The sequence below is a fragment of the Cercospora kikuchii genome, assembly GCF_019650295.1.
Source record: "Cercospora kikuchii DNA, contig_00004, whole genome shotgun sequence".
In the NCBI taxonomy this organism is placed as follows: Eukaryota; Fungi; Ascomycota; class Dothideomycetes; order Mycosphaerellales; family Mycosphaerellaceae; genus Cercospora; species Cercospora kikuchii.
The window spans coordinates 2,674,984-2,702,715 of NW_025408585.1; the positions used below are offsets into that span (position 1 = coordinate 2,674,984).

Consider the following 27,732-nt stretch of genomic DNA (forward strand, 5'->3'; position numbering starts at 1 on the left):
AGATCACTGTTCTCGAACGCATTCTCAAGCCACATCACTTGGAAAATGACAAGACATCATGCTAATTTCTTTGAACGCTGTGGGTCGGACAGTGAGGTGAAATGAAGAAGACAGCATGTGATCAAACATTTCGCGACCACAACCTGCAGCTCTTAACACGAATCTGACGCTTACACGACACGACTCAAAATCACAGATCCGCTCCGACAACATCTTTTGGCCACGACCAGGCGGCCGCAGGAGCCCGTGACGCGGCTCACAAGCAGATAGACAGAGAAGTGAGACAGCTGAGCAGACGACTGCTCCCAGGATATCATCAGTTTCATCATCAGCTCCAGCTCCGGCACTACCGTGCTCAATTGCGGCTTTGCTTTCTCGAAATTACTCAAGTCGAATCATCATCAAAGACACGACCACAGCTCTTGTCGGCAGGCGCACCAATGACTTCCCACCGCAACTTCGGTGATCCGGCACAGGCATGGAAGAGGGTTCGTGTGGGTGACGACAACGAGATAATCCCAGTTCCAAAGAAACAGAAGCTGCCTGCCATTGGTGTCAGTGAACGATGAACTCCTGAATACCCCGACTCAAGTCACCAAGAACTGGAGGAAGCCCTTCAAGCACAAAAGCAAATAGTACATTCTCAACGCCAGCAGATTGAGCTCCTAGAACAGCTCTATGACGAGCTTCAACATGGAATTTGGGAGTTGCAAGCACAGAAGATAGCTCCGGCAGCACGACCAGACCCCGGTCTCTACCAGCTGCCACCAACCCACCCGAAACTTGCGTTGGTGAACAGACCTCAACAAGACTTCTTGGGACGGCGAGCTAATCCAGACTATGTCGACGCTCAAACTCAGACAGAATGGCTGGATCGAAAACAGGCCGGCCGACCCAAGTTCATCGAGCAGCTCCTGGCGGACCAGAAGGCGAGGAGGCTGGAGGAGCGATTTCGACTACGCGATGAAATGGTTGCGAGCTTCACAGCGCAGGAAGCAGAGCTGGATCGCCAGCACGAGGAGGCCATAAATGCTTTGGAGTCCAAGCACACTGTGAGGCTCAATGCTCTGAACGCCAAGCTTGAGCGGGCTCGCGATGATCTGGAAGATGACCATCTGAAGGCTTCCTTGGCTTTAGATAAGAAGGAGGAGGAAGCTGTAAACGCTTTCGACAGGGATTCTTCACTGCTTGGTCTAGTCAATGATTAGGGACTGCTGCACAAGCATCGGTCTCAATGGACGAGGAGCAAACCTCAAGTTCCTCAAGAGTCTTGCGATCTCTGCAAGATAGATCTGGATCGAGACCTTGCTTCTGTTAAATATCTACTGCTTCTTTTCTGTCTGAATATCTCAAGCCCACGAGAAATGCTCCATATGCAAATACACATCTCCACCTCTTGATTTCTGTGCCTTCTTCCCACCTGACAGTATCTTCAACTGTTCCCGTGCGACAGCATTCGCCACATCGCTCTGCATACTCAACGGTCCACAGCAAAAGACACCCATGCTCGAAGCGTCTTTCTCTGCTTCCTCGGCGATGATCTTGGGTAAATCCGGTCGGGACGAGAAATCGAGTGGCGAAAGAAGGCTTCCAGTCTTTCCCTTCTCACTTTCTGAGTCCGATGAGTTCGACGTCGATGAACTCTGATGCTGCTGCTGGAAAGAGATTTCCGTGTCGGCTCCCTTTTCTGGGTCTTGTCCATCTAGTCGCTGTATTCCACTTGCGTGTGCTGTGCTCTTCTGGCCGCTCTCGAGTCTGTCTTCTTCTTCGCCTGTGTAGTAAATCTCCACTTTCAATCCTGTCGGACAACATCCTAGCAGACTCTTGTTCAACAACTTTTCGACCTTCTCTTCGAACCAATTTCTCGTTGCGATATCTCGTGTCGCTAACACAACTCTCATCTCCGGACCTTCAGTGCCGCAGATCTCTCCCATCTTTCCGTTTTCTGGTTCACATCCCGCAGAGACGCAATCCCTTCTTCTCAAGAAAGCTTCGACGAGGGGTAGCAGCCATCCTGCTCCAGATCCACCAGCGAGAGCTAGAGACTTTCTGCAAGATGCGAGTTTGGGCATATCGATTCCTCCGTAAGGACCGTCCAGCATTACCGACATCTTCGCATTGGGAGACTTCTCTGCATGTTTCGCCAAGCGTGCAGTAAGACCTCCTTGAGCTCGAATATAGAATACGAGTTCGCTCTGTGCGGCTTCGTAGAAGTGCGCTTTGGTAGGCAAAGAGCCTGCGCTGAATGGGTGACTCGTCGCAGCCACTCCTGGGCGCATGCCGAGGAATCGAACGAAATAGTGCTGTCCTGCTCGCCATGTCGTCTGTGTTGGGATAGTGATCTTTACGAAACCGTTCGACTCGAGCACGATTGTCGCTTGTTTGATTCCATGCTGGAAGTAGATCCGCAACTGCGAATGGAGGAACGTGAGGGTGAAGATGACGGCCGTTGCGATGAAGTAGTCCCATGAGGAGAGACGGAAGTTGCAGTGCAGGAAGAAGAATACGACGAAGATAAGAGCGGCCGCGAAGTGAGAGAATTTGAAGAATTCGTACGAATAGTTGCGGAGTGGTGAGAAGGAGGCGAAAGTCAGCCAGGCCTGGGCGAAAGAGTCAGCTAGAGTCAGCTACGAGCGCGACGAATTCGCGAATGCCTGTCACGAACCTGCGAGATTAAGGCGATAATGCCTGTCCAGTAGTAGATTGTCGTTGTCGCTTGCGTGCTCAAATCTCCTCTCCAAGCACGGAAGACAATGAAAGGAAAGGTGTGGATCAAGGCAAGCACAAAGCAGGCGTAGCTGATCCATCGATGGAACACTTGAAGTTTCTCATGCGAGACGCCTGTCAAGCCTGTGATCATGTTGCTCTTGCTCGACGTTGCGATGATGAAAGGCAGGCAAGCAAGCGACATCCAGCCAGTCCGCGAAGCGATCGGAGGCGAGTTGCCGAATGACAGTGTAACCTTTCCTGTCTCCGGGTCCTTCTCGTTCGGCCAGTAGTACGGTCTCGGGCCCAGCGTCATGGCGAAGAAGAATATTGCGCCCACTGCACCGAGAAAGAGCACACCGACGGGTGCGGAGTTCCAGTTCAGCTTGCCTATCCGGAACGACTTGTAGCTCGCATATCGACTGAGAGCAAGCAGCTTTCCTCCCGCTCCTGATCTTGATCGCGCTCCAGGAAGGAGGTTGGCGAAGACAAATGGAATCGAGAAGAGCATGATGGTTGACAGGAAGAGTGCCACTGTCGGTAAAGCGTAGCGGTGATCCAGCTCATACCAGAATCTCCAGTAGCCGACTTGATATTCGCATTGTTCGGTGAGGTTCAACGAGCACTCGTAGGCTCGCGAGGAATGCAGCATGACGGGTTGGGTGAGCCATGGCTCCATGGACATGCTATGGCTGTGTGAGTGCGCCATGGTGAAGTTGGTGCTGAGTACAGCTTAGATCTTGTGTTGCCAGACACGTGGTGTGGTGTGCATCCGTCGTCCGACGCTCCGGTATATCGACAGGTGAAGTTGTGGTCGGAAAGGTCAGCAGAATCACACTCCGTCCGTGTCGCTCCCGTCAGACACGAAGCAGTCTCATCAATGCGCTCCAACGTGCTCACGTCTCAAATGCACTCAAGTGGCACGGGGAAAATGTGCTCATATTGGCGACGCGGCGATTTTCTTGTCTCGACCTTTGGCGAACACTTTGTCGGCTCTGATCTGTCGCGTGGGATGCAATTCGCAAGCATAAAGTTGCGGATTCGGCCTCGTTCGCATCCAGTGGCAGTGGGCGTTGGCCGTGGTTTGTGCTGTTTTGGGCAAATGAGCGACATTGGCAAGGATTTGGGTGTGCTTGGTCTGAGCAAGTTTGCGGGCTTTGCCATGCGCTTCTTGCCACGCGGCCAAAAGCACCTTCTGCAATCAGCAGCGCGTGGGAAAAGATGACACCGCGTGGGAGATTCCGTCTGGTGATGAGCAAGACAGAGCACATTTGAGTGCAGCGCGACGTTCCTTTGTCCTGGCACCACTTTGAGCAAGTTCTTGACCGCACCCGTTGTTCAAGTTGCCAGGCTTGCCGGACTCCGGCGAGGCCACATTACAATACGTCGACCGCACAACGCGTGCACGCCAGAAAATATTCAGGAACCTTCAAGCAGGCCAAAGAAAACCTATCAAGTTGTCAACAAGCACGCAAGAATCCCTCACCACCAAGACGCACACTGAGATTTCTCCCGCTCTGTCATTGAACAAAGACATACTGCACACCAACACCGCCCATCATGGACCACAGCATGCATGGCTCCATGGACGGCAACAGCACCGACTCCGGGATGACAATGATGGGCATGGAGCACATGCTCATGACCTTTTTCACCAGCACCACCACGGCTCTCTACTCCAACGCCTGGCAACCCTCGACCTCAGGGCAATACGTCGGGACCTGCATCTTTCTCATCGCTCTGGCAGCCATCTTCCGCGGTATCGTGGCTGTTCGAACCAACTTCCCGGCTCTGCTCGCCTTGTGGGCGCATCGTCGAGACACGAGTATCTTGCGCCCGGAGGCTGGTGGCGATGATGGCAAGCTGTTGCTCTATGGATTCGCGAGCAGGAGGCCGTGGAATATCAATGAGGCGTTGGCGCGGGCAGTGCTCGATACGGTGCTGGCTGGCGTGAGCTATTTGCTGTGAGTAGTCCTCAAACTGTGACGTCTTGTTCATGTCTAACTTGTCTCTTCAGCATGTTGGCTGTCATGACAATGAATGTCGGCTACTTCTTGTCAATACTTGGAGGAACGTTCTTGGGGAGCTTCGTGATAGGCGATTGGCAGCCGACCGCCGACCATTGTGACGGGCACTGAGGTGGAATCGCCACGAGGCACGACGTGGTCGTACACTTCTCGTCGGCGGAATTGTACCGATGATATACGATGTAATGACAAAGGCTCAACACAGTGAGCCTCAGATTTGTTCCGCTCAGCTTTGACTGAAAAATCTTGTTGTTCCGCCGATAATATTCCTCTTGAGAGCCACGCGCCAGACAAGAGCACAAACGGTGTGCAGACGACTGCGAGTAACAGATTGTGCTTCCAAAAAATGCACCAAGCATTTCGACGCCCGCCGATGTGGTCTGTAGCACACGGCTTCACTTCCCGAACGTCGCGCGGGTTGGGCGGAATTTTGCGGCGCGGCTGCTGTTTCCGAACTTGAAAACAATGTCCAGATGCTTGCGAGCGCTTCACTCACCGCGCGGACTCAAGCAGCGACTGATCGTAAGTATAATTGGTCAGTAACGCCGAATGATCAAGCCGATTCATCTCATCCGACCTCAAATTCTCGCTGCACCCAACTCCGTCCGGCTCAAAATCGACACACACACAATTCCCGATATCGATTGGTGTTGACAGAAACATGACAGCATCCGAAGCTCTCCACTCTTCTCTCTCAATACAGTCCCCTCCTTCCACCACCCCATCATCACCAACGACGAAAATCGCCCCCAACAACCTCCTCACTCGAGCAGCCCGCGGCGAAATCTGCACAGCCTTCGGAATCAAAATCATACCTGGAGCCGAAATCGTACAAATTGCCAAATCCGGAGGCTACGATAGTCTCTTCATCGACCTCGAACATACCACTCTCACCATCCGCGATGCCGGCCAACTCTGCATCGCGGCAGTTTCAGCGGGCATAACACCCTTTGTACGCGTACCGCATCAATGCGGTTACGGATTTATGCAGAGAGTTCTCGATGCGGGAGCGATGGGATTAATCGTGCCACATATTCATAGTGTTGGTAAGTGAGATGCTTTGATTGCTTTCGGAAATGCTTCGAAGAGAAAAGAGAGCCAGGGAAAATCGTGTGCTGACGCATGTTGTTGGCGAATGTGTGTAGATGACGCTCGACGCGCGATCAACATCTCCAAGTACCCACCCATCGGTTGCCGTTCAATTAGTGCTGGTTTTCCGCAGTTCTGTTTCTCTCCACTGCCCATATCCACCATATTGGCAGAGATGAATGCGCACGGATCAACCATGTTCATCATGATTGAGACGGCGGATGCGCTGGCCAATGTGTATGATATCGCAGCACTTCCTGGAGCCGATGTACTTCTCGTGGGATCCAACGACCTCGCCCAGGAAATTGGAACTCTTGGTGACTGGGATGCTCCCGAGTTTCTCGAGGCTCTGCGCACCGTGGGCGATGCATGTCGCAAGAATGGCAAGATTATGGGTATCGCTGGTCTGTATCATCGGGCGGACATCCTTTCCAGGGTGATCAACGAATTTGGTGCTCGTTGGGTAGTCGGAGCGCAGGACGTGGGTTTACTGGTACAGGGCTGTCGGGCAAACAATGATCTGCTGCGAGGCCTCCAATTGCAGAAGTCCTAGCGTGGGGAAAGTCATGTCAGGTTGTCAATCGAAGGACGAGCATTGTCATAGCGTATCCCATGAATTACCACAAAGATTGGGCTGTAGAAGCATCTCCCAGTCCATATCAATCACGCCAGTTAGTCCGAGTGAGTTGCCTTCTTCTGCAAGGCGATTAGCCAAAGAAGCATCTTCAAAGTCCAGATATTCTGGCAGGGTTTGATCTAGGAAAGCTGGACCATCGAGCTCGTGACCGGCCATGCTCATGCCGTCCTGTTGCGTCGCAGAGTCTGCCACCTGTTCTCTCGGGGGCCATGAGCTGTCTCCATGAACCGCATCTGCTTCGTCGATGTTATACTCGGCATACTGTCCGGGCGGCGCTCGCTTGAGGTGGCCGATCTGGATACCGAGGTTCTCGCACATTTTCTCAACGTCGACCATTCGCTTCGAAGCAGCCTCGTTTCCATGTGCCGCAAAATGACCCAGGATCTCATAGGCTCCTATGACGCCATCGTGGCTGGACGCAGTACGACTACCAGGTGGAGACAAGCATACGGCGAGTAATGAGATGAAGGCAACGGTGAAGGTTGCATCAAGATCGAAGAAGCCGAACTTTGCTGTGACAATTGTCAGACCAGTCCACATCATAGCTTGCAACACATACCGAGGATTTGTTGCTGCTGGAGTGCAAAGAGGACGCGCAGAGTGCGATCAGCAGCTTCCACACACATACTGGAGATCTTGAGTAGCACTGGTGTAACAGCAGGCGCTTCTTTATCACCGCCTGTTTCATACTTGAGCTTCGCCAAGTACAACAAGATCGGCCGTGTCACCAGCATTGTCGCCTTTTGAGCATCCAGGATTAGCAACACTTGCACAGCGGAGAGGTGAAGGACAGACGATACCTGATAGAGCATGAGATGGAGCGTCGCCGATGTGCGGGTGACGTAAAGCTCTTGCGATAGATCAAGGGCGTGCTCCAGAGGCATGGCATTCGAAATGTCGTCGAGAGTGGAGAGGATTTTCTGGATGCTCAATACAAATTCTTTGTCTGTTAGACGTTTTGCGCCATAAATATCTGCGACGTTCCGTCAGCACGTTGTCTCGAGGCAGAATCGGAGACAGCATCTACTTGTCATGATATCACCAGTAACTCTGGCCAGCTTTATGTTGACCACGAGTGGTTCTGGCGAGGAAAACCCTGGCACGGGCGTTGGCATCTCTGCAGTGATCATGTAGTCCTCCACGGTCACCGGTTGACCAGTGGCAGCGGCCAGCCTCCTGCAATTGTCTACTCAGCCTGATTTGACGTTCAAATTGTGTGTAAAGGCCTATACCTTTCCTGCATATAGACAGTCCACCACAAGCGGCAGCGGTGGGCTCGCTCAGAGACAGGCAATGACGCCAGATGATCTTGTCTGTACAAACGATGTACCATGGCTAGTCGCAAAGCCGTTCCGCACTGTTCCAATGTCAGCAGCAGGGCAAGGAGGTACTGCCGTCGGGCCAAAAGACGCCTCATACGTGAACATAAGCGTCTTCTTTCTGATTAGAGCACTGCAAGAAGAAGGTGACCAGGGCCAGAATTTCAATGCCGAGAGTTCCAGCCTCTCGCAGAGTATACAAGTTGGGCAGAAGATCCATTGCTTCCTGAAAATATACACATCCCGGCTGCCGACCGAGCGCGGCGGTGGAATGCCCCTCGAGCAACTGTCCTATTGCGAAGACAAGCAGAAGCTCCACATACCATAGAGCTTCTGCGCATACGTCGGGCATGCCTACGCGATACGTTTTCAGCAATCTGGAGTTGAGAGTTTTCGGATCGACGAGATGCTGAAGTCGGCCGATGGAGGTAAGCATCAACGAGACGTAGTGCTGTGCACGCTCCTGCTCGGGCCAGTTGTTCGGCGGCAATGTGGCTGCAGCGCGAAGACTGTACTGTCCACGGTTGCGGATGATTTCCGAACTCGATTGCGGCACGCTTGTAGGAGTTGCGGTTGTGGGTGTGGTTGCAGTCGCTCCTCGGTCGGAAGGGAGGCTCAGGATGCTCGACCCGAAATTCAGGCTTGACGACAGCGTGGTGTCAGGCATCATCACTGCAGGTTTCTTGTGATCAGTATGCTTGGGCTGGCGCAGGGAGGGTAAATCCATACGTCTCTGGCGAGGAGCAGGGTTCTTGTTGGGCGCCGTTGGCTTTGGAGCAGATGGAGGCGTGTGAGATGCTGCTGGCGTCGTCTCTACCTGTGTCGACGGGCACAATCGGCCATCGAGCGCGTGGTCGGCGGGCTGTTGCGAAGCTGGAAGGGGTCTGGGCGTGGTTGCCCGCTGGGCTGCTTCTCTCAGCTTCTCGACATATCTGCACCAGCACGGCCGGTGTCAGCGTGACGGCGGTAGGTGGTGTAGGTGTCGACCTCCTCACGCAACAGAGTAGAGCTTCCGCTTGCCGTCGTCGACAAAGACACATTCTGCGCCTCGGCGGGCGCAATACCTGCATGGCTGACTGCCCGAACACTTGATTTTACGGTCCCGACAGGCGGTGCAGCTGCCATGGTTAGCGCATCCACCACGTCCCATGCGATGGAAGTGCACCTACGCATGCGCCGTGCGCTTCACGCCGTCGTCCTTTGCTCGTGGCATGATGCAGGCGAGCGTGTTCGACGCATCCAAGAGCGTGACGGCAGGCCATGTACGTCCTGCCACGCCCAGCGCCACCACGAGACTCCGAGCGGGGTCTTGTTGCGACAGTGGACATGTAGTGTTTGCACGTCGGAACAACATGAGTCCACGGCCGCTTGGTGCCTGAGGCATCTACGGCGACAGCAGCAGCGGCAGCAGCAGCGTTGGAGGAGGTACATGCTTGTGCCCGTCCCATCACACAAGACATATCTCGCCATGTTGGGAATCACGCTCGGGCGACAGCATGGAGAAAGAAGAGAAAGGGAGGAGGCACGAAACAGCGGTTTCACAACTAGAATTACTCCCTACGACTCCGGTCTCATCAAATATCGATACACACGATCAATGGCGGCCGTCGCTGTCGCCACCTGTGTCTCCCCCGTTGTCGCTCCGATGTGCGGCGTGCTCACCACACGATTCGTCGCCCACAATCGCCCATACCGCTGCAGTGTCGGCGGTTCGACCTCATGGCAGTCCAGTCCAGCTCCAAACAAGAACCCCTGTTCGAGCGCCTCTGCAAGCGCATCTTCATCCACGATGCCGCCGCGAGCGACGTTGATCAGCACTGCACTCGAGCGCATCTGCTGCAAGTGCTGCATGCGCACCATGCCGCGCGTCTTCGCGTTGAGCGGAACGTGGATCGTGAGCATTTCCACATGTGGCAACATCTCCTCCAAAGTGTCCACCCGCACGTGCGGTATATCGCTCCAAGCGTCTGCTGGTGCGAAGGGATCGCAGGCGTAGACGGTGCTTCCAAACGCACCACGGAACATTCGTGCTACCGCTGTACCGATCGCTCCCATGCCCACAATCCCAATCGCCTTGCCCGAGAGTGTCGTGCCACAGCAGTGCTCTTTGCGAACCTCCTCTCCTGCCGCCTGCCGTGCCACGATGGGACGCAGTTGACGCGCTACAGCCATAGTCAGAGCCAAGACCAACTCTGCCACCGACTGTGCATTCACGCCGGGTGTGTTGAGAATCGGAATGTTGCGCTCGCTGCAGGCTTCTTGATCAATGATATCGATGCCCGTTCCCTGTTTGCCGATCGCTCGGAGTTTCTGCGCAGCCATGATGTCCTTTCGGGACACATTGAGCTCGCGAACCACGATTGCATCAGCGTCGTCCTTCCAATGTTGCACCTGCGGGTCCGAGGGAAGAATGGTATTGAAGAGCGTTTGGGCATGCTTCACTACAGCCGGCGGAAACTGCTCAAGTAGATACAGCTTGGGCCTGCTCGCGAGGAGACTCGTCTCCGAGCGGGAGGTGGACTGCAATGGTGGAGTATCGATTCGTGAAGGCGCCATTTTGTTTGAAAGTGAGCGAGGTTCTCAGCGTTGATTTGCCAAAATCTAGCTGGGTCAGGCAGGAGTCCGAAGCGATCGAGTGGGACATCTTATCAACTCGCGAGGCTGGCCATGAAACAGGATGCATGCCGTGTACTGGCCGACGAACCACTTGCACGCGGGAGCGTCGTCCGCCGTGAAGTTGGCGAGGCAAGTCGCGGATGTGGAAGCCGCGTTGTGCGGGAATTCGAGCCGAGACCTGCGCAAAGTCCTCACATGTGCTCCGCAACCCAAAAACACGCACCTTTGCGCGCATCTAGACGCTAGGCCGATGATTACTGCCGAATCCCCACAAAGCTTCTTCCACGTGCGGGTGCAGAATCCGGAGACATGGCGTCTGGGCCATACTCCCCATGCTTTACAGCAAGGCCATAAATGTACCCTTGTTTCCCCTCCTGTTGCTCGGTCTCATGCCACAGACCTGACGGTTTCAACCTCACCCATCAATCCCATCATCTGTCGACGAGCTTACCAGAGTCCATCATGTCCGAGAAGGCACCACAATCACAGACTGTCGAAGATATCGATCAGACCAAAGATGTCGACTATGCTGCGCCTTACGACTTCACTCCCGAAGAAGAAACAGCCGTCTTGCGCAAGATCGATCGGGTCATCCTCCCGGTGATGGCCGTTGTATACTTCTTCCAGTGTCAGTCTCATCGCAAGCATACTTCGCCCGGGCTTCCCCAAGGCTGACATCAAGACGATAGATCTTGACAAACAAAGCATCAACTATGCGACAGTATTTGGACTCCAGGAAGACTTACGCCTTTCCGGTCATCAATTCTCTTGGGCAGTCTCCCTGTTCTACTTCGGCCAGCTTGTCTCGGAGTACCCTGCAGCGTACCTCATGAGTAGGCTTCCGATAGTCCGATTTGTCGGAGTAACAATGTAAGAGAGCGCGACCAGAAAGTTCACTACTGGATACTGACCCTCGCTTCTTCCAGTATTCTCTGGGGTGCAGTGGAGATGTGCCTTGGCGCTTCAAACAACTTTGGTTCCATTGGCGCTGTCCGCTTCCTTCTTGGCTTCACTGAGGGCGCTGTCTCACCTTCCTTCATGATCATCACAAGCAACTGGTACAAGCGCAGCGAGCACCCCATTCGGATTGCGTAAGTGCTGTGCATTTCAGTCTTGCACAGACTGCAACAGCGCTAATCGTTCCGCAGTACCTGGATTTCGATGTTCGGTATCTCGCAAATCGTCGGAGCATTGATGATGTACGGTCTGGGCTACGCAAACGTTGCCATCGAGAACTGGCGTCTCATGTTCCTCGTTTGCGGTGCTTTGACCATAATCGCTGGCTGTGCCTTCATTGGATTCATGCCCAGAGACTGCAGTACTGCCTGGTTCCTCAACGAAAGAGAGCGCGTCGTGGCGGCGCAACGATTGGCACTTGACCGTGCCACCCGTGACCACACCAATTTTGACTGGGCTCAGGTCAAGGACGCTTTCACAGACCCTCGCACTGCCATCTATGCTTGCATGGCTCTCTTCATCACCCTCCCAACTCCCATCGTCAAGTTCTCATCTCTGGTCATCAAAGGCTTCGGCTTCTCCAGCTTCATGTCGATGCTTGTCGGTCTCCCTGGGGGGGCAATCGCCTTCTGCCTGACTTGGATCGGCGCTTTGGGTCCCACCTATTTCCCCAATACACGCTGCCTCTTCGGCGTTGTTCTCACTCTGGCCCCAATGCTTGGTGCTCTTTGCCTGCTCATTGTACCTTCGGAAAACTCGTGGGGAATTGTGGCGAGCACCTGGTTCGCAGGCTGCACAGCGCCCCCACTCGGCCAGGCCGTAGGATTGATGGCCTCCAACGTCAAAGGGAACACCAAGAAGTCCGTCGTGAGCGCTGTGTTTTTCGTGTTTTACTGTGTTGGTTGCATCACAGGACCGCAGCTCTGGCAACGTGAGGACGCGCCCCGGTATTCGAAAGGATGCGCAACCAGTGTCACGGCCACCGGATGTCTCATCATTACGTACATTGTGTACTACATCAGCGGTCGGGTCAGCAACAGGAACAGAGATCAGAAGATGGAGCTTGATCTTGGCGACGAGTCTCTAGGCATCTCAGTAGACTCTGATCTCACCGAGAGGCAGGATCCAGGCTTCAGGTTCTCGCTGTAGACAACTTCGATCTTTGACAGATATGTTAGACGCAATCGTATCAGGTTCTCCCCTGCTGTGCTGTGCCAGCCTTGATGTCGTTATGCTTGCCGCCGAGAGGAAGCCATACATTGTCTCACGATTAGCATCCTGCACGGAGCCAAGTGTTCTTCTGATGTCATGCGCGCTTTGCAGAAGTCGCAATACTCGTCGTACACCGCTTCCCCAAGAAAGCCATGATGGCTCCAGACGGGAGCGCACGCATGCAAACCATACTTTCTGCGGACGGAGAAGTCCTCTTAGCCCGAGCTTGAAGCCCTGATACTTGCCTTGGAACTTCGAGGTCGTCTTCCAGCGCTGAACGTCCTCCTTGCAGTATCATCGATGCATCGCGATGTACGGGCGGCAGATTGGCCTTTGCTCTGATAGCGTGCGTGTAGGAAGTGGTTTGCATGCAGATGTTCGAGTGGGAGTGGGAAGGGAAGGGAAGGAAGGGAAGATGATCCCAGCAAGCCGGGCGATCGTCCTTCCCAAAAGCCTCGGGATGAGCTCCGCAACTTTCCTCGACGCAACAACAAACACAATCGTCATCCATTTCTCCTGCCCAATTCGAGCTCAATACAGCGACCATGGGCTCCACCGACCTCGAAAGCCAGGCTCTCCAACAATTCGACCGCTTACATGCCAAAGGCGAGCTCCTCTGGAACGAGAATCAACCCCGACATATCACCAGTGAACCTTTTGACGTAAGTAGGCCATCCAATTCATCACTTGGCCCAAATAGTGTCGTCTTCTTGACAAGAGGTCTCTAGATAACTCTGATCTGATCCTCCTGTCCATTAGTTCGAGTTCCGCATCGCAACAAGCCTACAAAAGAAACCCATCGACACAAAACAAAAGACCCCCACCAAGAATGCTTTTCCAGCAAGCGAAGGCGATTGGACTCTAGGACCTATCGGCAAAGATCATAAACTCATATTGAACAAGTTCTGTGTCGTTCGTCCACAATTTGTCTTACCGACGAATGAGTATCAGCCGCAGAGTGATGCGCTGAATGCTGGTGATTTCAATGCCGGATGGGAAGTTTTGACGAGATTGCGGACAGGCGGTGGCGATGATGGTGATAAGTATATGGTAATGTTCAATTGTGGTGTTGAATCGGGGAGCTCTGTGGGGCATAAGCATTTGCAGTGCATACCACAGCCTTTGGGAGCGAACCATGGGAGAAAGAATTTATTCTCGTTGTTGAGGAATGACGGGGAAGGGGAGATTGAGAAGGTTGCGGGTGCGCCATTTGAGCATGGAGCTATGAAGGTTGACGGTGATGGAAAGACAGATGGGAAGAGATTGGAAGAGCTTTATGTCAAGCTCAGACATTCGCTGAACTTGCGTATCGAGGACGGAAAAGTACCACCTCACAATGTGCTCCTTACGAGAACGCATTTGCTTGTCATCCCAAGAGCGAAGGCTTGGATTCAAGTTGAGGGCAAGGATACTGTGATTGCGGGGAATGCGGCTGGGATGATTGGTCTGGTGTATACGTGGAGCGAGGAGCAGTATGAGGCCTGGCAGAAGTATGGGCCGATGAAGGCATTGGGTGAGCTGGGTGTGGCAAAGGCATGACAACATGGCTTGATCTGAGCGCTGAGAAATGTATGTGCCGCGGCATTACACGTGACACGATAGAAAAATAGACGCACAATAGAGTCGACTGAGGTTGCAAATGGATTGTTGTGAACGATGCACGTTCGAAAGCTACGTTGTTTCTGTGCTAGCCCTCTTCAAATCACTCTTTTCTGTTTATTTGGAGTTACCTCCAATATTCTGAGAAATCACCTCATCTACAGACCTCCATCTAAAGAGTCAATCCAGTTCCCTCAATGTTGAAGATTCTGGCAATGGTCGAGTTGTCCTTTGGTGGGTTCTTGGCATCTCGGTCGGCCTCCTTTGCATACTGTCTGCACTTGGGTCCGAGGCGACCAGTCATGCCGCTGTTTCCGCTGACATCGATGAGAGTGACGTTTGGTAGAGCGCAAAGCTTGTCAGGAATGACGCCAGTGATCTCAGTGTTGTTTGCGATGAGGAGCTCGGTAAGGGCCTGGTTGTTGGCCCAGGAGTCTGGGATGGGTCCGGTGAGGTTGTTGTTCTGTTAAAGAAGACGCGTTAGTTCCTGGAGGTCAGTCAAAGAACAGACGATGCGATGACTTACGGCGAGAGTGATGTATGAGGTGTTGAAGGTTGGGCCTATGTCTGGGATTGGGCCGGAGAAGGCGTTGTTCTGTTGAAATTGTCAGCAACGATCGCCGGCTCGAAAAGCTTGCACGGCAGTAGGCAGACTCACGTTCAGGAAAATGACGGTGAGGTCAGTCATCTGGAAAAGCTTCTCTGGCAGCTCGCGGATGAAGTTCTACACTTCCAGTCAGCTCTGCCTTGGAGAAAATTTACCTCGTTCGCAACAACATTTGTGCTGCTATGTTGGCGGAAAGGTGGGACATGCGTTGAACCTCAGATCCAAGAATGTCAATGGAGCATTGAGGATCTCCAATGGGAACATTCCGGACAGACGGTTGTTGGAGAAATCGACCTCGTATAGGTACTTCAAGGCCGAGACATCTGGAAGTGTTCCAGTGAAGGAGTTGGAGTTTGCTTTTGTGTTATCAGCAACGCTCTTCTGTGATTGAAAGCTAATCCTGTAGGATCGTCCTCACCATGGAAGAATGTAATATCCAAGAGCTTGTCAAGGATAAGATCTGCTCGCAGGGCCGGGCCGAATTCGTAGTTGTTGAAGTCTGCATGTGCGATTTTGTTAGCACCTACTGTGTCTTCTTCTGGCACTGCCAAATCTTCAGAGCAACTACCTACCGATACCAGCGACAGCAAGGACTCCATCCGGACGCTCAGCGCAAGTCACACCAGCCCACTGGCAGACATCGTCTCCGGCTGCCGTCCAGTTGGCCTTGATGTTTTGCGGGTCTTCGGTGATAGTTTCCGCGAAAGCCTTCAAAGTGGCTAGGTCTCGGGCAAGGTTATCTTCCTGTCTGCGCGCAGCTGGGGCGGCTTGCGCGAAGAAGGAGGTCGAGGCGGACAGAGCCGCAAGGAGAAGCGAGCGTGGTGCCATGATGAGCAATTGGCGTGCTGAAGGAGTGACTGAAGTTGGTGTGTGGTGAAGAGTGCAGGTGAAGTCGGAAAGGATCCTCAAAGGGTGTTGTGACCGCTTTTGATGTCCACGGGGCAGATCGAAAGGCTATGGCCCTATGGTCTAGTCTTTGTCTGAATAGATCAGCCCTAGCCAAATGTCGCTAAGTCGTTGTGTATTAAGTGAACCCATGGGGCATGGCCACATGTCAAGCCTGGTGTGTCATATCGGTATACGTGGTCCCGAAGATGTCACCATGTGGCTGAAAATAGTGTGCTCTTCCGCGGTCGCTGGTGCTCGATAGTAAGTCTGCGAGTATGCGAGTCGGGTCAAAAGCTCCAATGCTCATCGATTTCCAGACGTTCGATGAAGCACGTCACACACGTTGTGCATATCTTGCGAAAGTCGTTTTTGGAGAAGGGGCAGTGGGTCAAAATTGAAATCTAGCCTACAGCACGCCTCCTGGAGACGATCTGTAGACTAGACAAGAAGGCAGAACCGGGTGCTCGGTTTGACAGCGGAGTCGGCTTATAGCGGGAATGAGATGGCAGGGATCAATGGACTAGACTTAGGGCTGGATCCGGGCCAGTATGCTCTCTTAACGCCGAGGCCACCTTCGACATTGTCATCCGGCATACATGAATGATATCACACACAGTCGCCGCTCGCCGACGAGAAGGCTGCACTGGTCGAGTGTGATACTGCGATGTGCACTCAAGGAAGATCTGATGCTAATTCTGTGCTCCCTGTGCCTGGAAATCTTTGATCAGGTTATCCCAGAACACCCAGTCTGGTGAACTATCGTCAAGGAGATTTCCGTAGTCAAAATCAAAGTCGATATTTGGAGAGTGGCCGAGCGTTGTTGCATTGGCATCGAACGGTGCGGAAGGTGCGTACTTCGATGTAACATTGTGGAATGCAGCCTCTCCCACTGTCTCAGCCATGGCGCGTTTGGCATGATACTGGAATATTCGTGATGCGCGTAATGCCACGATGAATTCGGGCTGCGGTATTTGCTTCAATGGAGGATTCGCGTCCCATGCTTTGAGGGCCAGGCGCCCAATGGCGACTTGTAAAGCGCTTTTGGACTTGATCATCAGATCCATGTGATTCGCAAACAGCTGTTGGACCTTGTCCCACATGTCATCTGTCTCGGTCCGAGAGAGCGAGTCGGGTTTCTGGAGAGCAGTCACAATCGAAATCAAGGCGTCCCAGGTGCCCTATGGATCTCGCTTGTCAGTCACACGTTGGACATGTGAGGTTGCTTCCGCCTTACCCAAGCGAACAGAGGTCCAATGTACCACATATATTTCCGCAACGTTGAGTGAGTATGAGCTGCCGCGTCAGTGTCGAGGATCTTGCACGATAATCGCAGCCTCTCCCTCCTGTTTTCATCGGTGTCCGGTCTTTCATTCAGTCGTGGTAATCGCACTCGTAATCGCATGGCATTCAGCGCTGACCTAGTCGCCATGTTGGTGAGCAGGTGAAGTGGGTTAGCGAACTCGCAGTAGCGCAGATACAGATCCTCCACTTCGTCCTCAGTACGAGAGATCATTTTTTGCACCTCATCATCGTCTCTCAGTTGCTTGCTGGCAGCGAAAGCCCTTCCAATGTATGAACGTGAGAGGCAGAATACCATTTCTGTGGCGCCCTTTTGGGGCACTGGTTTTGTTGTCATTCCGGGCCAGATCTGATCGTCATTGACATTGAGAGGCGGTAGCGTATCGAAATGATCTGGTGTTGACGCGTCGCTCACGCCCGATTCTCGACTTGACATGCCATCCAGAGGCACCACTTGGTAGAACAGCCTACGTCTCATCTGGACTTCGAAGGGAGGCAATCCAGCCGCTTCTCCGTCCCTGTGGAGCCCCATGCGTTGAGATATGCGGGCCGCCACCCCTGTGAGAATCCAGTATGTCGACGGGTCGTAGTGAGTTCTGCAGGAGAGAAGAAAGAGAACATATGCCTGCATGATGGTCATGTCTGTAGTCTTCAGGAATTTTGCATTCACAAGAGCTTGTCGTACGCAGAAGTGATACCTCTTCAGTAATGCCTCCCGCGGCTGTCGGCATTGCTTGAGACACTCAGTATCCGTCATAGACAATACCGCAAAGTGGTAGACCGCAAACAAAAGGCACTCCTCCGCCTTGGTCACTATTGAGAGGTCGAGCGCAATCCTCTCGATGAGCTTCCCAACAATGGGTGCATGCAACACTTTGCAGAGCGGCTCCACATTCTCGAGATATGTGCGCCACATGGCAAGGGCCTGGCTATGGTCGGGGTGATACCGCAACAAGGTACGGTGGTCAGCCATGAGAGCAAGTGAAAACGGGTCTTCGACAGCGGCGCTGTCTTCCATGCCGCTCATTACTGCTTGCTCGTCGTCATCCTCCGACGCTTGTTGCATCTCAGCATCGTCAATACTGTCCCACAGATTACTGTTCACATATCGAGTGCTTCCTGTGCTCGTCACCAGCCTTCCCGCTTGTGACGTCGCGCCTTGAGCGGAGCGCAAAGCGACTGGCTTGTTTTGAGTGTCCAGAGGAGTCGAGTCTCTCGTCTCCGCCAGCGGGAATAGGCCATTGTGTTTCAGTATACGCTCATACTCAGCCAGCTTTGCAGAGATGTCACCGCTCAAGCGTCGCTTCCGGCGGCGAGGCAGCGGAGATGTATACACACAGTCGGTGCCGCTCTTGAGACAATTGGAGCAGGTCGGCATCGTCTTGCTACACCTGACCTTGCGTTTCGTGCAAACTTCACATGCATAGGCTGCGGAGGGCTCCATTGCCGCGGGCCTGAACGGGTGTGACAGACCCAAGTCTTTGACACTGTCGATGGCTATTGGGAGCGCAATGTACACTGGTGTGCTACAGGAGAAGAGAGGAGCAAGTGGTGATGGCATGAGATGGAGGCGGAAAGTGCTGCCACGATTTCTGACACACTCATCCAATCATGGCAATGGCAGCCTGAGGCAGACGGGTACAGTAAGATTCCTTGCCTCGCTTCGTACAGCTGCGTGCTGGAACACCAAACATTGAAAACAAGATGCCTTCAAGACGGCCTAGATTGCAACAGATATTGGTCCACGACTGCCATTAACACATGGCTCGCAATCGGGAACTCAACGACGAAGCATGAATGCGCTCCTCCACCCAGCGACATGCATTCTGGCCCAATTCACACCGCTGGGCGACTACCTCCTACACATCCAAGTCCAAGTCAACCGTCTGCAAGCGACAACGTTGAGATCATCGCCGTCTAGACCATGCGGTGGCTGATGTTATTGCATCGTGACCGCCAACCCACGTTCTGCTGGTTACACAGCATAATTTGGCGGCCAGGCGATATTCAGTCCAGCACGAGCAACTCCGTCAGTGGCAACTCAGCTGGTGCGCCCAACCTGTCATGCGACGGGCACCTGCTTGATGACTGGAGTGCATCGCATGCAACGACAAACGTACAGGACAGACATCTCTTTGAGCATACACGCAGAGTACAACGTATCGTGCTGTGCTTCTGGTTGCCTCAGTGATAAGATCCTCACTGGCCATGCCATCGTTCACGCTGGGCAGTACTGCATCACAGGATTGATATCGTTGAACAAGCCAGGCCTCACTGCGGTCAATGCTCGCAAGGAGAGTAAACTTAGTGCGTTGGGATGAATTGAGCGGAAGACTGGTACTCGGACATTTTCACCCACTGGGACGGATCGTGTTCCGGCTGTGCAGGCGGAGGCGTCAGACAGGGGTACAACAGCAAGACCAGCCCGCCATCTGCAGTCAACTTGGTCCCTGGGACCCTTTCCGCCACGTTGGCTGGCTGGCTTCGTCAACGAGACCATGAAGCGTCACTATTTCTGTGCATGGCATCGCGATAGTGCTAAGTGCTGCGAGATTCATATCCTATGCCGGCAACGATGCAGATGCAGTACGTCGTCACTGCCCTCAAGCCTTTGGAGTGCCTTGTGTGGAGAGGATCCGAAAGTGCCTTGCGCATCGGGAGTTCCAAGGAGATCGTTAAATGCCCCTATGTCACATCGCAAATAATGATACGAGTCTCAAAAGCTCGGCGACGTGCCCCAATGGTATGCAGTCAGCATGCATATCCAACGAGATGACACTGGTTTAGATGCTCCAGCTGATGCGATTGAACATTGTCGGTGACCAGCATTTCCCACCCTCTATGGACGACTGGGTGTCTGGGGGGTCGAATCCAGTGGTTGGTCGATTTTGTTCTGGGCACGACGCAAACTAGCCAGTCCATGCCGCAAAAGATTGAAAACTGCGACCTCGCTCGGATCAGCACGATGGGAGATGGCTCAGAATCAGCGATCGCTCAAGTGACGCTCACAAAACCCGCCTGACAGCAGCTGCCACTAAAGAAGGCGTTCGAGGGTCGCGCCCCAACCGCAGCGCGCTATAGTGTGGCGGCATGGCACACTTCGGGGGACTGTCGGATCCATAGTGGCGTCATGCAACTGTGCCGTGCGTACTTGGTTGTTGCCAATAAGCAGGCGTACTGCAAGGCTTCTGCACTCTAGTTATCTTGGAGGTGGCACATCGGACCGGGAGTTTGGAATAACTCCCAAAGGCTTCTGATGACTACATACAGTCCACGATCGATTTAGTGGCTTAGTCTCCCGGGACTCGGCGTAGGCGACTCTGGAGCAGCACTGCGAAAGCGACGTGCTCTTGACGCAATTACCCGAAGCAGGAAATCCTCCGATCCTCTTTCGTCGCTTAAATTGGTGGACGAGCAGTTGTCCAGACGGGTGGTAGAGTCAACGTCGTCCAGACTCATTGCTTGTGGGCGAGTAGACGTGGCTAGCCCGCCACGACCTATCGTGTGAGATGCTCTTCACGTGGGCAGCCGCACGAGATATGTGTGTTCTATCATGCATTATGCAACGATGCAATGCAGTCAATCTGGCAGTGGGTGACAACGACTTGAACGTGTCGACTGCAGCTGCAGCATGTGTGCCACGGCGGCCAAGATCGGCCCAGTGAGCTCGCATACGATTGTGCGGCAGAAGAAATCAACCAGGAGCTTGCGGAGGCCTCTCATGATTGTCACAGCACACGACGTGGTTGTAAGGCCACAGGCTTGCGGCCAGAGCCATAGTGCCTCGCGTGGAGGTCGGCGGAACTCCACATCGCCGCTAAGCAACAGGGCGTGGCTTGCGGCTACTGCACGACATTCTTTGGTCCCATCACCAAAGCTGAGACGGCCTCTGTCCGCTGAGAATAGTGATTGCGCATTGGTTGCTGTCGTCGCCGGCCCGCCAGCTGCGCTGCAGAAATAAAGCTGAGTGGCTCACATTGACAAATACGCCATCCTGCAGCCCCACCTTCTTCCACAGCCCGCCGCAGCTTGTGAGATTAGCTCAAGAGATGCGATTTTGGCGCTTCTTCCTGCAGAGGCGTCTCGCTTGGATCGCTCCACGCTGGTAAGAGAGCCCCGCCGGCGGCGACGAGTCTTGAAAACACATACAGTGCTCCGGCGGCCAGGTCGTTGCTTGTTGGACACAATGCAGCCTAGTCTGCTGCACGTCGTCTTTTCTGGACGCAGACAAAAGACAGGCGCCAAAAAATGACAAACCTGTTTCTGTCATGAAGCCTGACGGCAGTGCTGTATCGTGACCTGAATGACGGAGGCGTGTGGGTTCGTCCCAGGCTTGGACCACCTTCGGATACCGATGTCGATCGCAACAACCTCGTCCATCGTCAAGCAGTGCACCTGGGCTGGTCGTCCTCTCCTCGCCTATCGCGAGAGTGGTCCCATCCGGCGGTATGAACCAGGCGGGTGGTTGCGCAATGCAGGTACAGAACTGCCCTGAGCGGTGGTACTGAATGACGAGGCAGATCCCTGTGCAGAAGCGAGCCTCCCACATCGATACCTGCTATTGGGATCCTGTTATTTTCATTTTTGCCGACGGCTCGACGCGACCGTGGTCCCCAGATGCATGCTTCTACCTGCTTAAGCCCAGGCAAGCCGAAGATGCACCTGCGCTCCGCGCCTCCTGCACCGTCCTGGCACGTCAACCCATTGGCAGATGCAACTGCAGACGGGTCTTGTGCATACATTGTCCCAGCATCCTGTCTAGTCTCTGGAGATCACCCAAGGCTCGTGCATGATGCTGTAGGCGTTCCGGTGCAGGGTGCTAAACCGCCACATCTGGATCCGTACATCGCATTTGGTCGCTCGCCCATTTCTGGATGCAGACATCTGGGGACATTGCAGCGAGGCCGGGTATCCTTTCCAGCAGAGCGGGTACTGTCCTCGAGCACTCCATATAGATACTCAAGCCGTTCCATCGTTGACTTCCCCTTGGACATCACGACTGTTTCACCTCAAATTTCCCACGACCACGACACTTCCGGTTTGTTTCGGCAACCTGCTCACAGTTAGAGTCTATCATCGAGCACAGCACACTGGTCCTATCAGCTCTTCGATCTCGATCGATCTTCATGCCTTCCATTGCCATGATGGAGCAACAATTCGCTGGAGTCAAGCGCAACTACACACAGATGATTGACCACGTTGATGCCAATCTTGCCTTCGATGGAGTACCGGTGGCATACCACGAGATGTCGCGTGGAGGCTACTACACACCTCCACCACCACCTGGGCCCCAACACACCCTCTTCAGCAACCCGTTCCCATCATCATCTCCGGATGTCGGGTACGTAGAGGAAGGCTACCTGCAAGCGAATCACATGTACAACTTCAATGGCAACCCCAACCGTTCCATGTCAGAAGGCTATATCCACGCACCGGGCGATTCCTTTGGAGGCTCTAGCAGCGCATCATCATCGTGCAATGCATCACTAGGACCAGCGACTCCACCGCCACCACAGGTGTATGGGCCGACAACGACAAAATTCCCCGCCGTGCCAATCACTCCCAGCCATGTACAGCCGAGACAAAAGGCCAAGCGTACGGCAACTGTAAGTTCAACGGGCGCCCTCGCACTGACTTCCCGCTGATCAAAGCAGGCATGCGAGGAATGCCGAAAGCGCAAACAAAAGTGTGATGGCGAGTCACCCTGCCAGTCATGCAAAGAGCAGAAACTTGAATGCAAATACCGAGAAGTTCAGCCTACGAAGTGAGTTCACAGATACTGCCTCTCAGCCTTTGTCATCATTCTGACCCCCGACTGTAGGAAAGACAATTCAGTTGAAAGACTTGTCAGCTTGGTCGAATCTTGCAGCCAATCGATAGAAGCTTTGACTCAACGGGTGGACCTCATGAGCACGACGTTACAACAGATTGAGAAGCGTCTCACACGATGCTATCAGTGTTCTGGAACCGTCGATTTGGAGACTGGCACTTGCCAGACGTGTAAGAATAACGCGCCTTGCAGGGTATGAGTGGTGAGTACCGTGAACACGCGTACAAAAGTCTTCAGTAACTAATACTTCGACAACAGGAATACCACGAATATCTACGATTTGTACAGCTTTCACCTCGCACAGAGGATTTACATGGGACTGAATTTGACTTGAAAACGATAAAGAGTCGCACTTGATACCACAGGAAGTTATCTTCATTTGCAGAATGTTCACTGTTGAAAAAGAATCAACTTGTACTTTTACTCGATCTTGAGGCGTCAGAACTCGATCGAGATTGGCAACGGCTGTTGGAGTTTTGGCTCTATTCCATGTCTGGGGGCTGTATTCAATGGTCTGCAGGAAACAGACAGGCTTCAATCCATCAATGAATAAAAAAAGACTTCAACATCCAACATCTTTCAGGCGAGTCATGCTTGCCTTGAAGTCGACGCGTTGAGAGCAATTGACATCACATTGGGATGAACGTCCGCAACTTGAGGTGGAGAGCACGCTTGTGACTGTCCGACACAACGCCGCTCGTCAGATCCTCGGATCGTATACAAAAGTGCGATCCCGCCAGTAGGATCGAGAAGAAAAGCATTGGCAGCATTGGCGATGGGCCCATCGATATTGCAAGAGCACGCAAGTACTCCAGCCTACAGAAACAGCCGACTGCAACGCGGCAACGCAACGACAAGACATTCAAATCAGTAGTAGCGTACTGCCTTGCCCTCTCGAACTGCCTGCATCCTACCAAGTCGTCCATGGGCGATATAGTCGCTACAAGGCCCACGCAATCTATATACCACATCGGCTCCAGTAAGTCTTGATAAACATGACAAACCATGACATGTCGAGCAAGCACACGACTCCCTTTCCAGTGGCTGCGAGTAGATTTCGCCATTTGATGACATGCATGAAAGTCAACGTAGTCTTTTGACGATCTTCCTTGCTCCGCGATGCCTCCTAATCCATTTCTGGGTCAGGAACAGACATCTGTGCCGCTCAGACGGCACTATGCTACAACTGGCATGTGTAAGACTTCCCTTCTGGAACTCCACCAGCTCTGCAGTTACTCGCCACATCAAAAGCTAAACAATTCTACGCGCCACTGTGCCACTTTTGTGATGATGAAGCGAGCGAGCAGTCCCTGAACCGTGCTGGCGTTGGTCGACTAACAAGTAGTGGCTGTTGATCTAGTGGACGATCATCCGTTCCATTTGTTGGAGTCCACTTTTTAGGGTACCGCTTCGAAATAGTACGTACATGTTTGTACTGAAGTGGCTGCGTGGTTGTGTCTTCACGTTCTTGGCACGGCTCGGTCCCGACAGAGCTTGTGATGTTGATTTTAGGCTGATGCTTTGACGAGAATGTGGCTGACAGTGGCTTGTACTATCAGCCTGCAAGCCTGCCAACACTGCTGCACGATTGCTTCGACACACGGGAGGGGAAAGCAGCTCTGTCGGCAGTTTTACCTCGTTTCGGAAACAGTGAGATTTGTGCCCTCGGCAAATCACGCTCTGCGTCGGATCGGAGCGGAATCAGCTGCTGAAGAAATATATTGCTGCTGCGTAAATCTGCATAGCAATATATCTTCCGTGAGAGGCACGGGTTGACTTCACAGTCAAGGCTGACTAGTGTGAAGATGATTCGCAGGCCAGCCAACCCCCCCGCTTGTCTAGCTAGTTTCATCCAATGTGCCGCAAGGTCGAAATGCATCTGCTGCTTTCGGTCGTGACAGGTTCATCATAGATGACATATGTGAAATTTGAAACTCGGCATGCTGGGCGGCCGCCAGTCCAGGCAAAAGGACCGTGTGCGGACGAATCTCCGACCATGCATTTAGCGTCACACGGCACGTTTCGAAGTTGTGGTTCTGTACTAGAGCTGCATCTTCTTGATGTTTTCATCCAGGTGCATGCGTTGGCGTTGGGGCTTTTGTCGGAACATTCATGCTTAAAGGACGCTAATGCCGGTCTGTTGCTGTGATGCGCGCACCCGATCCGATCGTTTGGAATCGGATCTATCAAGATGGAGAGGCTCATGCCATGCGTCAGGAAATGCTGACTGGTAAAAGGTTACCCCATGCTCGAGCATGAACATGACCAGAAAAGTAAATATCGGAACTGGATCCGCAATGTACGTTGTTGCGGGTTACCTTTCGAATGTCGTCTGCAACTACACAAGCCCGTTCGTGAGGTCACAGATACCGAAGATATCCCACGCCAGATACGATGGATCGACTTCTCCCACTGAGTCCCACGACGCCGGCTCAAGATGTGTCCACTATTGAGCAGACTAGACAGTAGATGCATCTGTGACAGCAGTCTTCCTCGTATTGGCAACGCTCACGCAGGGGTTCTTTCGGACTTTTCCAGACCTCGACGCGTTCATCGGCAAGAGACCAGAAAGGAAATGGGTCGAGACTGCGGTTGATGGGATCTGACCAAGATTCTGCCGAGCTGATGAGAACCACTTTCGACTATTGCGTATGGCTGGGAGAGAACTGCTGCGCTGTGAAAGCAAATCCGGTGCAACGCCTGGAGGACCCAGCATCCCTCTCAGAGAGCATTCCAGAAAGGATACTCCTGAGCGGGATTTGTCTTCGCCCTCAGTACTCATGGTTCGACGACAAGCCGGTTCCTGCAAAATGCAGTGTTTGCCGAACCAAAGCATTCTCGCTGAGACCGTCCGTGGATGGAAGGCAGGAAGGCAAGTTGCGTCGCTGCATTGAAACTAATTGCTTGAGCCCATGGTCAACATAGATTGAATATCGGTATTGCAGTAGTCTGGCCTTCCATTCCTTCTTTTCTGAAGGCTCTTTCCGCGAGTGTTTCGAGTCATAATGCCCGCGTAAGCTCCTGGGCGAGATCTGTCACCTGCTGTCGGGAAGGATATTTGTGATCTCTGGTATTGGACATGATGGACTGCAGCATGCAAACTACTGTAGACTGACAGGTCAGATTTGTTGCGATATGTGATGCATCTGGTTCGATGCCAAGACCGAATAGTTTGTCCGGTCGCCGGCCGCTGACAGGGGTGTTCCCTGCTACCTCACTTTCACATGCTCTCTCGATGCATATTCACAACGGACACAGTATGCTCCTTCGGTAACAGCACGTCGCGCATGATGGCCAAGTCACTTCTTTTCTGGATTCTGCTGCTCTTCGCCTCTTCTGCCTTCCTCATCTCTCGCCTGCTCACAATTCTCAATCCAGCTCGCCCAAAGCCCAGTCGCCAGTCTCGCCGCGATGGGCATCGACCCACGCATCTACTCGTCGTACTCGGCTCCGGAGGACATACGGCTGAGATGATAGCAATGCTGGAGCGGAGCATGCACGAGGAAGATACTACTTCAAGACTGGACCTCAACAATTTCAGACATAGAACGTGGGTGGTTGGCGAGGGGGACTCTCTTTCTGCGGAGCGGGCCAAAGACTTTGAAGAGAAGCTGGAAAGATTGCACGAGGAGAGGGCAGGTTACAAAGCGCGATGGGAAGAGGGCGGTCGAGGCACATATGATATTCAATTTGTTCCGAGAGCACGGCAAATTCATCAAAGTCTATTAACGACACCTTTCTCATGTCTCCGATGCTTCCTCGCATGTGCAGCGGTCTTGTCACAGTACACTGGCGGAATCGGGCAGTTGGACTTTCCGGATCTCATTTTGGTGAACGGTCCGGCCACAGGAACTATTCTGGTCTTCGCGAGCTTGGCCTTGAGATTCTTCGAAGTATGGGGCTGCAACTGGAGAGGCAAGATGAGGACCATCTATGTCGAAAGCTGGGCGAGAGTCAAAAAGCTGAGCTTGTCAGGTCGATTGCTTGAGCTCGTGGTCGATCGCTTCCTGGTACAATGGCCGCAGCTAGAGCGAGAAGGAGGCAGAGCGGAGTACATGGGTGTGCTCGTTTGAAGGTACAAGTGTCACTTCCTCCACCTTTTCACTTGCGCACTCGCACGCATCTAGCATGTTTTGCTTCCAACGAGGCACGCGAGCTAGCAAGCGACTAGCCACTCGTCATGCCAAAGAGTTTGCGGACTGGGATCATCGCGCCAATGCTCTGCGCCCGGATTGATCTCGCCTCACTTTTCGTCAGCCTGTACAGCTCGAATCCAATGCCATCATCATTACGCTCATCGCTTAGCAGCTCTGCTGCCGGATGCAATTCGCGAATGCGATATATGGGCTTTTGAAGGCCCACTCGAAGGAATATTGTGCTGAGAAGCTTCTGGTCCTCCATCTGCGAGCTTAGAGGTGGAAGTGGATAAGGCAACGAGTCGCGCATCACAGGCTCATGCGACACCGTGAATTGGTCGTAGTTAAGACCGGTCCATGCCATGACCAGTCCTGCTGCACGTTGCCAGATTTCCACCTCTCCCGCTGGTGCACCGATTATCGTCGATGGAAGCCAAAGGTTTGCTGCTTTTCTGATGTCAGTTGCGTCCTGAGGACTACGCACGACAAGCACTGAATCGTGGCTCGTGGTGATGAGCAGTGTTAGAATTGTGGAATTTGAGGGCACCAGCACCAGCGTCGATTCTGATCCTGAGGATCCGGGCATGGCTTCAATTTCGAGTGTAGAGGCTGGGTAATGCTTGGTCTGGAAGGATTATAGAGGAAGACGACCTTTATACTGATTCATGCGAACATCGACGCGCTTGCTTGCACAAACCGCAGGGCGTCGTCTCTGCTTTGAGACAACCGACTGTCTTTCGCCAGACAATGATTCACACCCGGCTGTCTGGAGAGCCTGAGATTGCGCACAAGCTGCTACCGATGGAATAT

General features: G+C 53.2%; 13 protein-coding genes across 13 annotated transcripts; 7 read left to right on the forward strand and 6 right to left on the reverse strand.

Moving 5' to 3' along the window:
- Positions 1 to 440: 440 nt before the first annotated feature.
- On the forward strand, positions 441 to 1,208 carry CKM354_000728300 (uncharacterized protein; the record flags this gene model as incomplete). The annotated part of the gene is made up of 2 exons (XM_044802626.1): positions 441 to 554; positions 654 to 1,208. 2 exons carry the CDS (start codon positions 441 to 443, stop codon positions 1,206 to 1,208), a joined length of 669 nt encoding a protein of 222 aa, XP_044658561.1.
- A 141-nt stretch (positions 1,209 to 1,349) lies between these two features.
- On the reverse strand, positions 1,350 to 3,415 carry CKM354_000728400 (uncharacterized protein; the record flags this gene model as incomplete). Its single annotated transcript, XM_044802627.1, has 2 exons — positions 1,350 to 2,600; positions 2,666 to 3,415. The coding sequence occupies 2 exons, from the start codon at positions 3,413 to 3,415 to the stop codon at positions 1,350 to 1,352; spliced, it is 2,001 nt and encodes a 666-aa protein (XP_044658562.1).
- An 851-nt stretch (positions 3,416 to 4,266) lies between these two features.
- CKM354_000728500 (uncharacterized protein) lies at positions 4,267 to 4,844 on the forward strand (the record flags this gene model as incomplete). Its single annotated transcript, XM_044802628.1, has 2 exons — positions 4,267 to 4,670; positions 4,724 to 4,844. 2 exons carry the CDS (start codon positions 4,267 to 4,269, stop codon positions 4,842 to 4,844), a joined length of 525 nt encoding a protein of 174 aa, XP_044658563.1.
- Positions 4,845 to 5,394: 550 nt separating this feature from the next.
- CKM354_000728600 (uncharacterized protein) lies at positions 5,395 to 6,375 on the forward strand (the record flags this gene model as incomplete). Its single annotated transcript, XM_044802629.1, has 2 exons — positions 5,395 to 5,779; positions 5,879 to 6,375. 2 exons carry the CDS (start codon positions 5,395 to 5,397, stop codon positions 6,373 to 6,375), a joined length of 882 nt encoding a protein of 293 aa, XP_044658564.1.
- Positions 6,376 to 6,420: 45 nt separating this feature from the next.
- On the reverse strand, positions 6,421 to 8,991 carry CKM354_000728700 (uncharacterized protein; the record flags this gene model as incomplete). The annotated part of the gene is made up of 8 exons (XM_044802630.1): positions 6,421 to 6,971; positions 7,019 to 7,199; positions 7,260 to 7,432; positions 7,487 to 7,635; positions 7,692 to 7,816; positions 7,879 to 8,710; positions 8,774 to 8,896; positions 8,948 to 8,991. 8 exons carry the CDS (start codon positions 8,989 to 8,991, stop codon positions 6,421 to 6,423), a joined length of 2,178 nt encoding a protein of 725 aa, XP_044658565.1.
- Positions 8,992 to 9,335: 344 nt separating this feature from the next.
- CKM354_000728800 (uncharacterized protein) lies at positions 9,336 to 10,334 on the reverse strand (the record flags this gene model as incomplete). Its single annotated transcript, XM_044802631.1, has 1 exon — positions 9,336 to 10,334. The coding sequence occupies one exon, from the start codon at positions 10,332 to 10,334 to the stop codon at positions 9,336 to 9,338; it is 999 nt and encodes a 332-aa protein (XP_044658566.1).
- Positions 10,335 to 10,856: 522 nt separating this feature from the next.
- CKM354_000728900 (uncharacterized protein) lies at positions 10,857 to 12,500 on the forward strand (the record flags this gene model as incomplete). Its single annotated transcript, XM_044802632.1, has 4 exons — positions 10,857 to 11,022; positions 11,084 to 11,264; positions 11,321 to 11,485; positions 11,543 to 12,500. The coding sequence occupies 4 exons, from the start codon at positions 10,857 to 10,859 to the stop codon at positions 12,498 to 12,500; spliced, it is 1,470 nt and encodes a 489-aa protein (XP_044658567.1).
- Positions 12,501 to 13,108: 608 nt separating this feature from the next.
- CKM354_000729000 (uncharacterized protein) lies at positions 13,109 to 14,102 on the forward strand (the record flags this gene model as incomplete). The annotated part of the gene is made up of 2 exons (XM_044802633.1): positions 13,109 to 13,225; positions 13,323 to 14,102. The coding sequence occupies 2 exons, from the start codon at positions 13,109 to 13,111 to the stop codon at positions 14,100 to 14,102; spliced, it is 897 nt and encodes a 298-aa protein (XP_044658568.1).
- A 232-nt stretch (positions 14,103 to 14,334) lies between these two features.
- Positions 14,335 to 15,597, reverse strand: CKM354_000729100 (uncharacterized protein; the record flags this gene model as incomplete). The annotated part of the gene is made up of 6 exons (XM_044802634.1): positions 14,335 to 14,625; positions 14,689 to 14,757; positions 14,821 to 14,886; positions 14,977 to 15,125; positions 15,188 to 15,268; positions 15,342 to 15,597. 6 exons carry the CDS (start codon positions 15,595 to 15,597, stop codon positions 14,335 to 14,337), a joined length of 912 nt encoding a protein of 303 aa, XP_044658569.1.
- A 749-nt stretch (positions 15,598 to 16,346) lies between these two features.
- Positions 16,347 to 18,334, reverse strand: CKM354_000729200 (uncharacterized protein; the record flags this gene model as incomplete). Its single annotated transcript, XM_044802635.1, has 2 exons — positions 16,347 to 16,835; positions 16,892 to 18,334. The coding sequence occupies 2 exons, from the start codon at positions 18,332 to 18,334 to the stop codon at positions 16,347 to 16,349; spliced, it is 1,932 nt and encodes a 643-aa protein (XP_044658570.1).
- A 3,748-nt stretch (positions 18,335 to 22,082) lies between these two features.
- CKM354_000729300 (uncharacterized protein) lies at positions 22,083 to 23,143 on the forward strand (the record flags this gene model as incomplete). The annotated part of the gene is made up of 4 exons (XM_044802636.1): positions 22,083 to 22,562; positions 22,611 to 22,720; positions 22,778 to 22,979; positions 23,045 to 23,143. 4 exons carry the CDS (start codon positions 22,083 to 22,085, stop codon positions 23,141 to 23,143), a joined length of 891 nt encoding a protein of 296 aa, XP_044658571.1.
- A 2,933-nt stretch (positions 23,144 to 26,076) lies between these two features.
- CKM354_000729400 (uncharacterized protein) lies at positions 26,077 to 26,859 on the forward strand (the record flags this gene model as incomplete). Its single annotated transcript, XM_044802637.1, has 1 exon — positions 26,077 to 26,859. The coding sequence occupies one exon, from the start codon at positions 26,077 to 26,079 to the stop codon at positions 26,857 to 26,859; it is 783 nt and encodes a 260-aa protein (XP_044658572.1).
- A 94-nt stretch (positions 26,860 to 26,953) lies between these two features.
- Positions 26,954 to 27,508, reverse strand: CKM354_000729500 (uncharacterized protein; the record flags this gene model as incomplete). The annotated part of the gene is made up of 1 exon (XM_044802638.1): positions 26,954 to 27,508. One exon carries the CDS (start codon positions 27,506 to 27,508, stop codon positions 26,954 to 26,956), a length of 555 nt encoding a protein of 184 aa, XP_044658573.1.
- Positions 27,509 to 27,732: the final 224 nt, after the last annotated feature.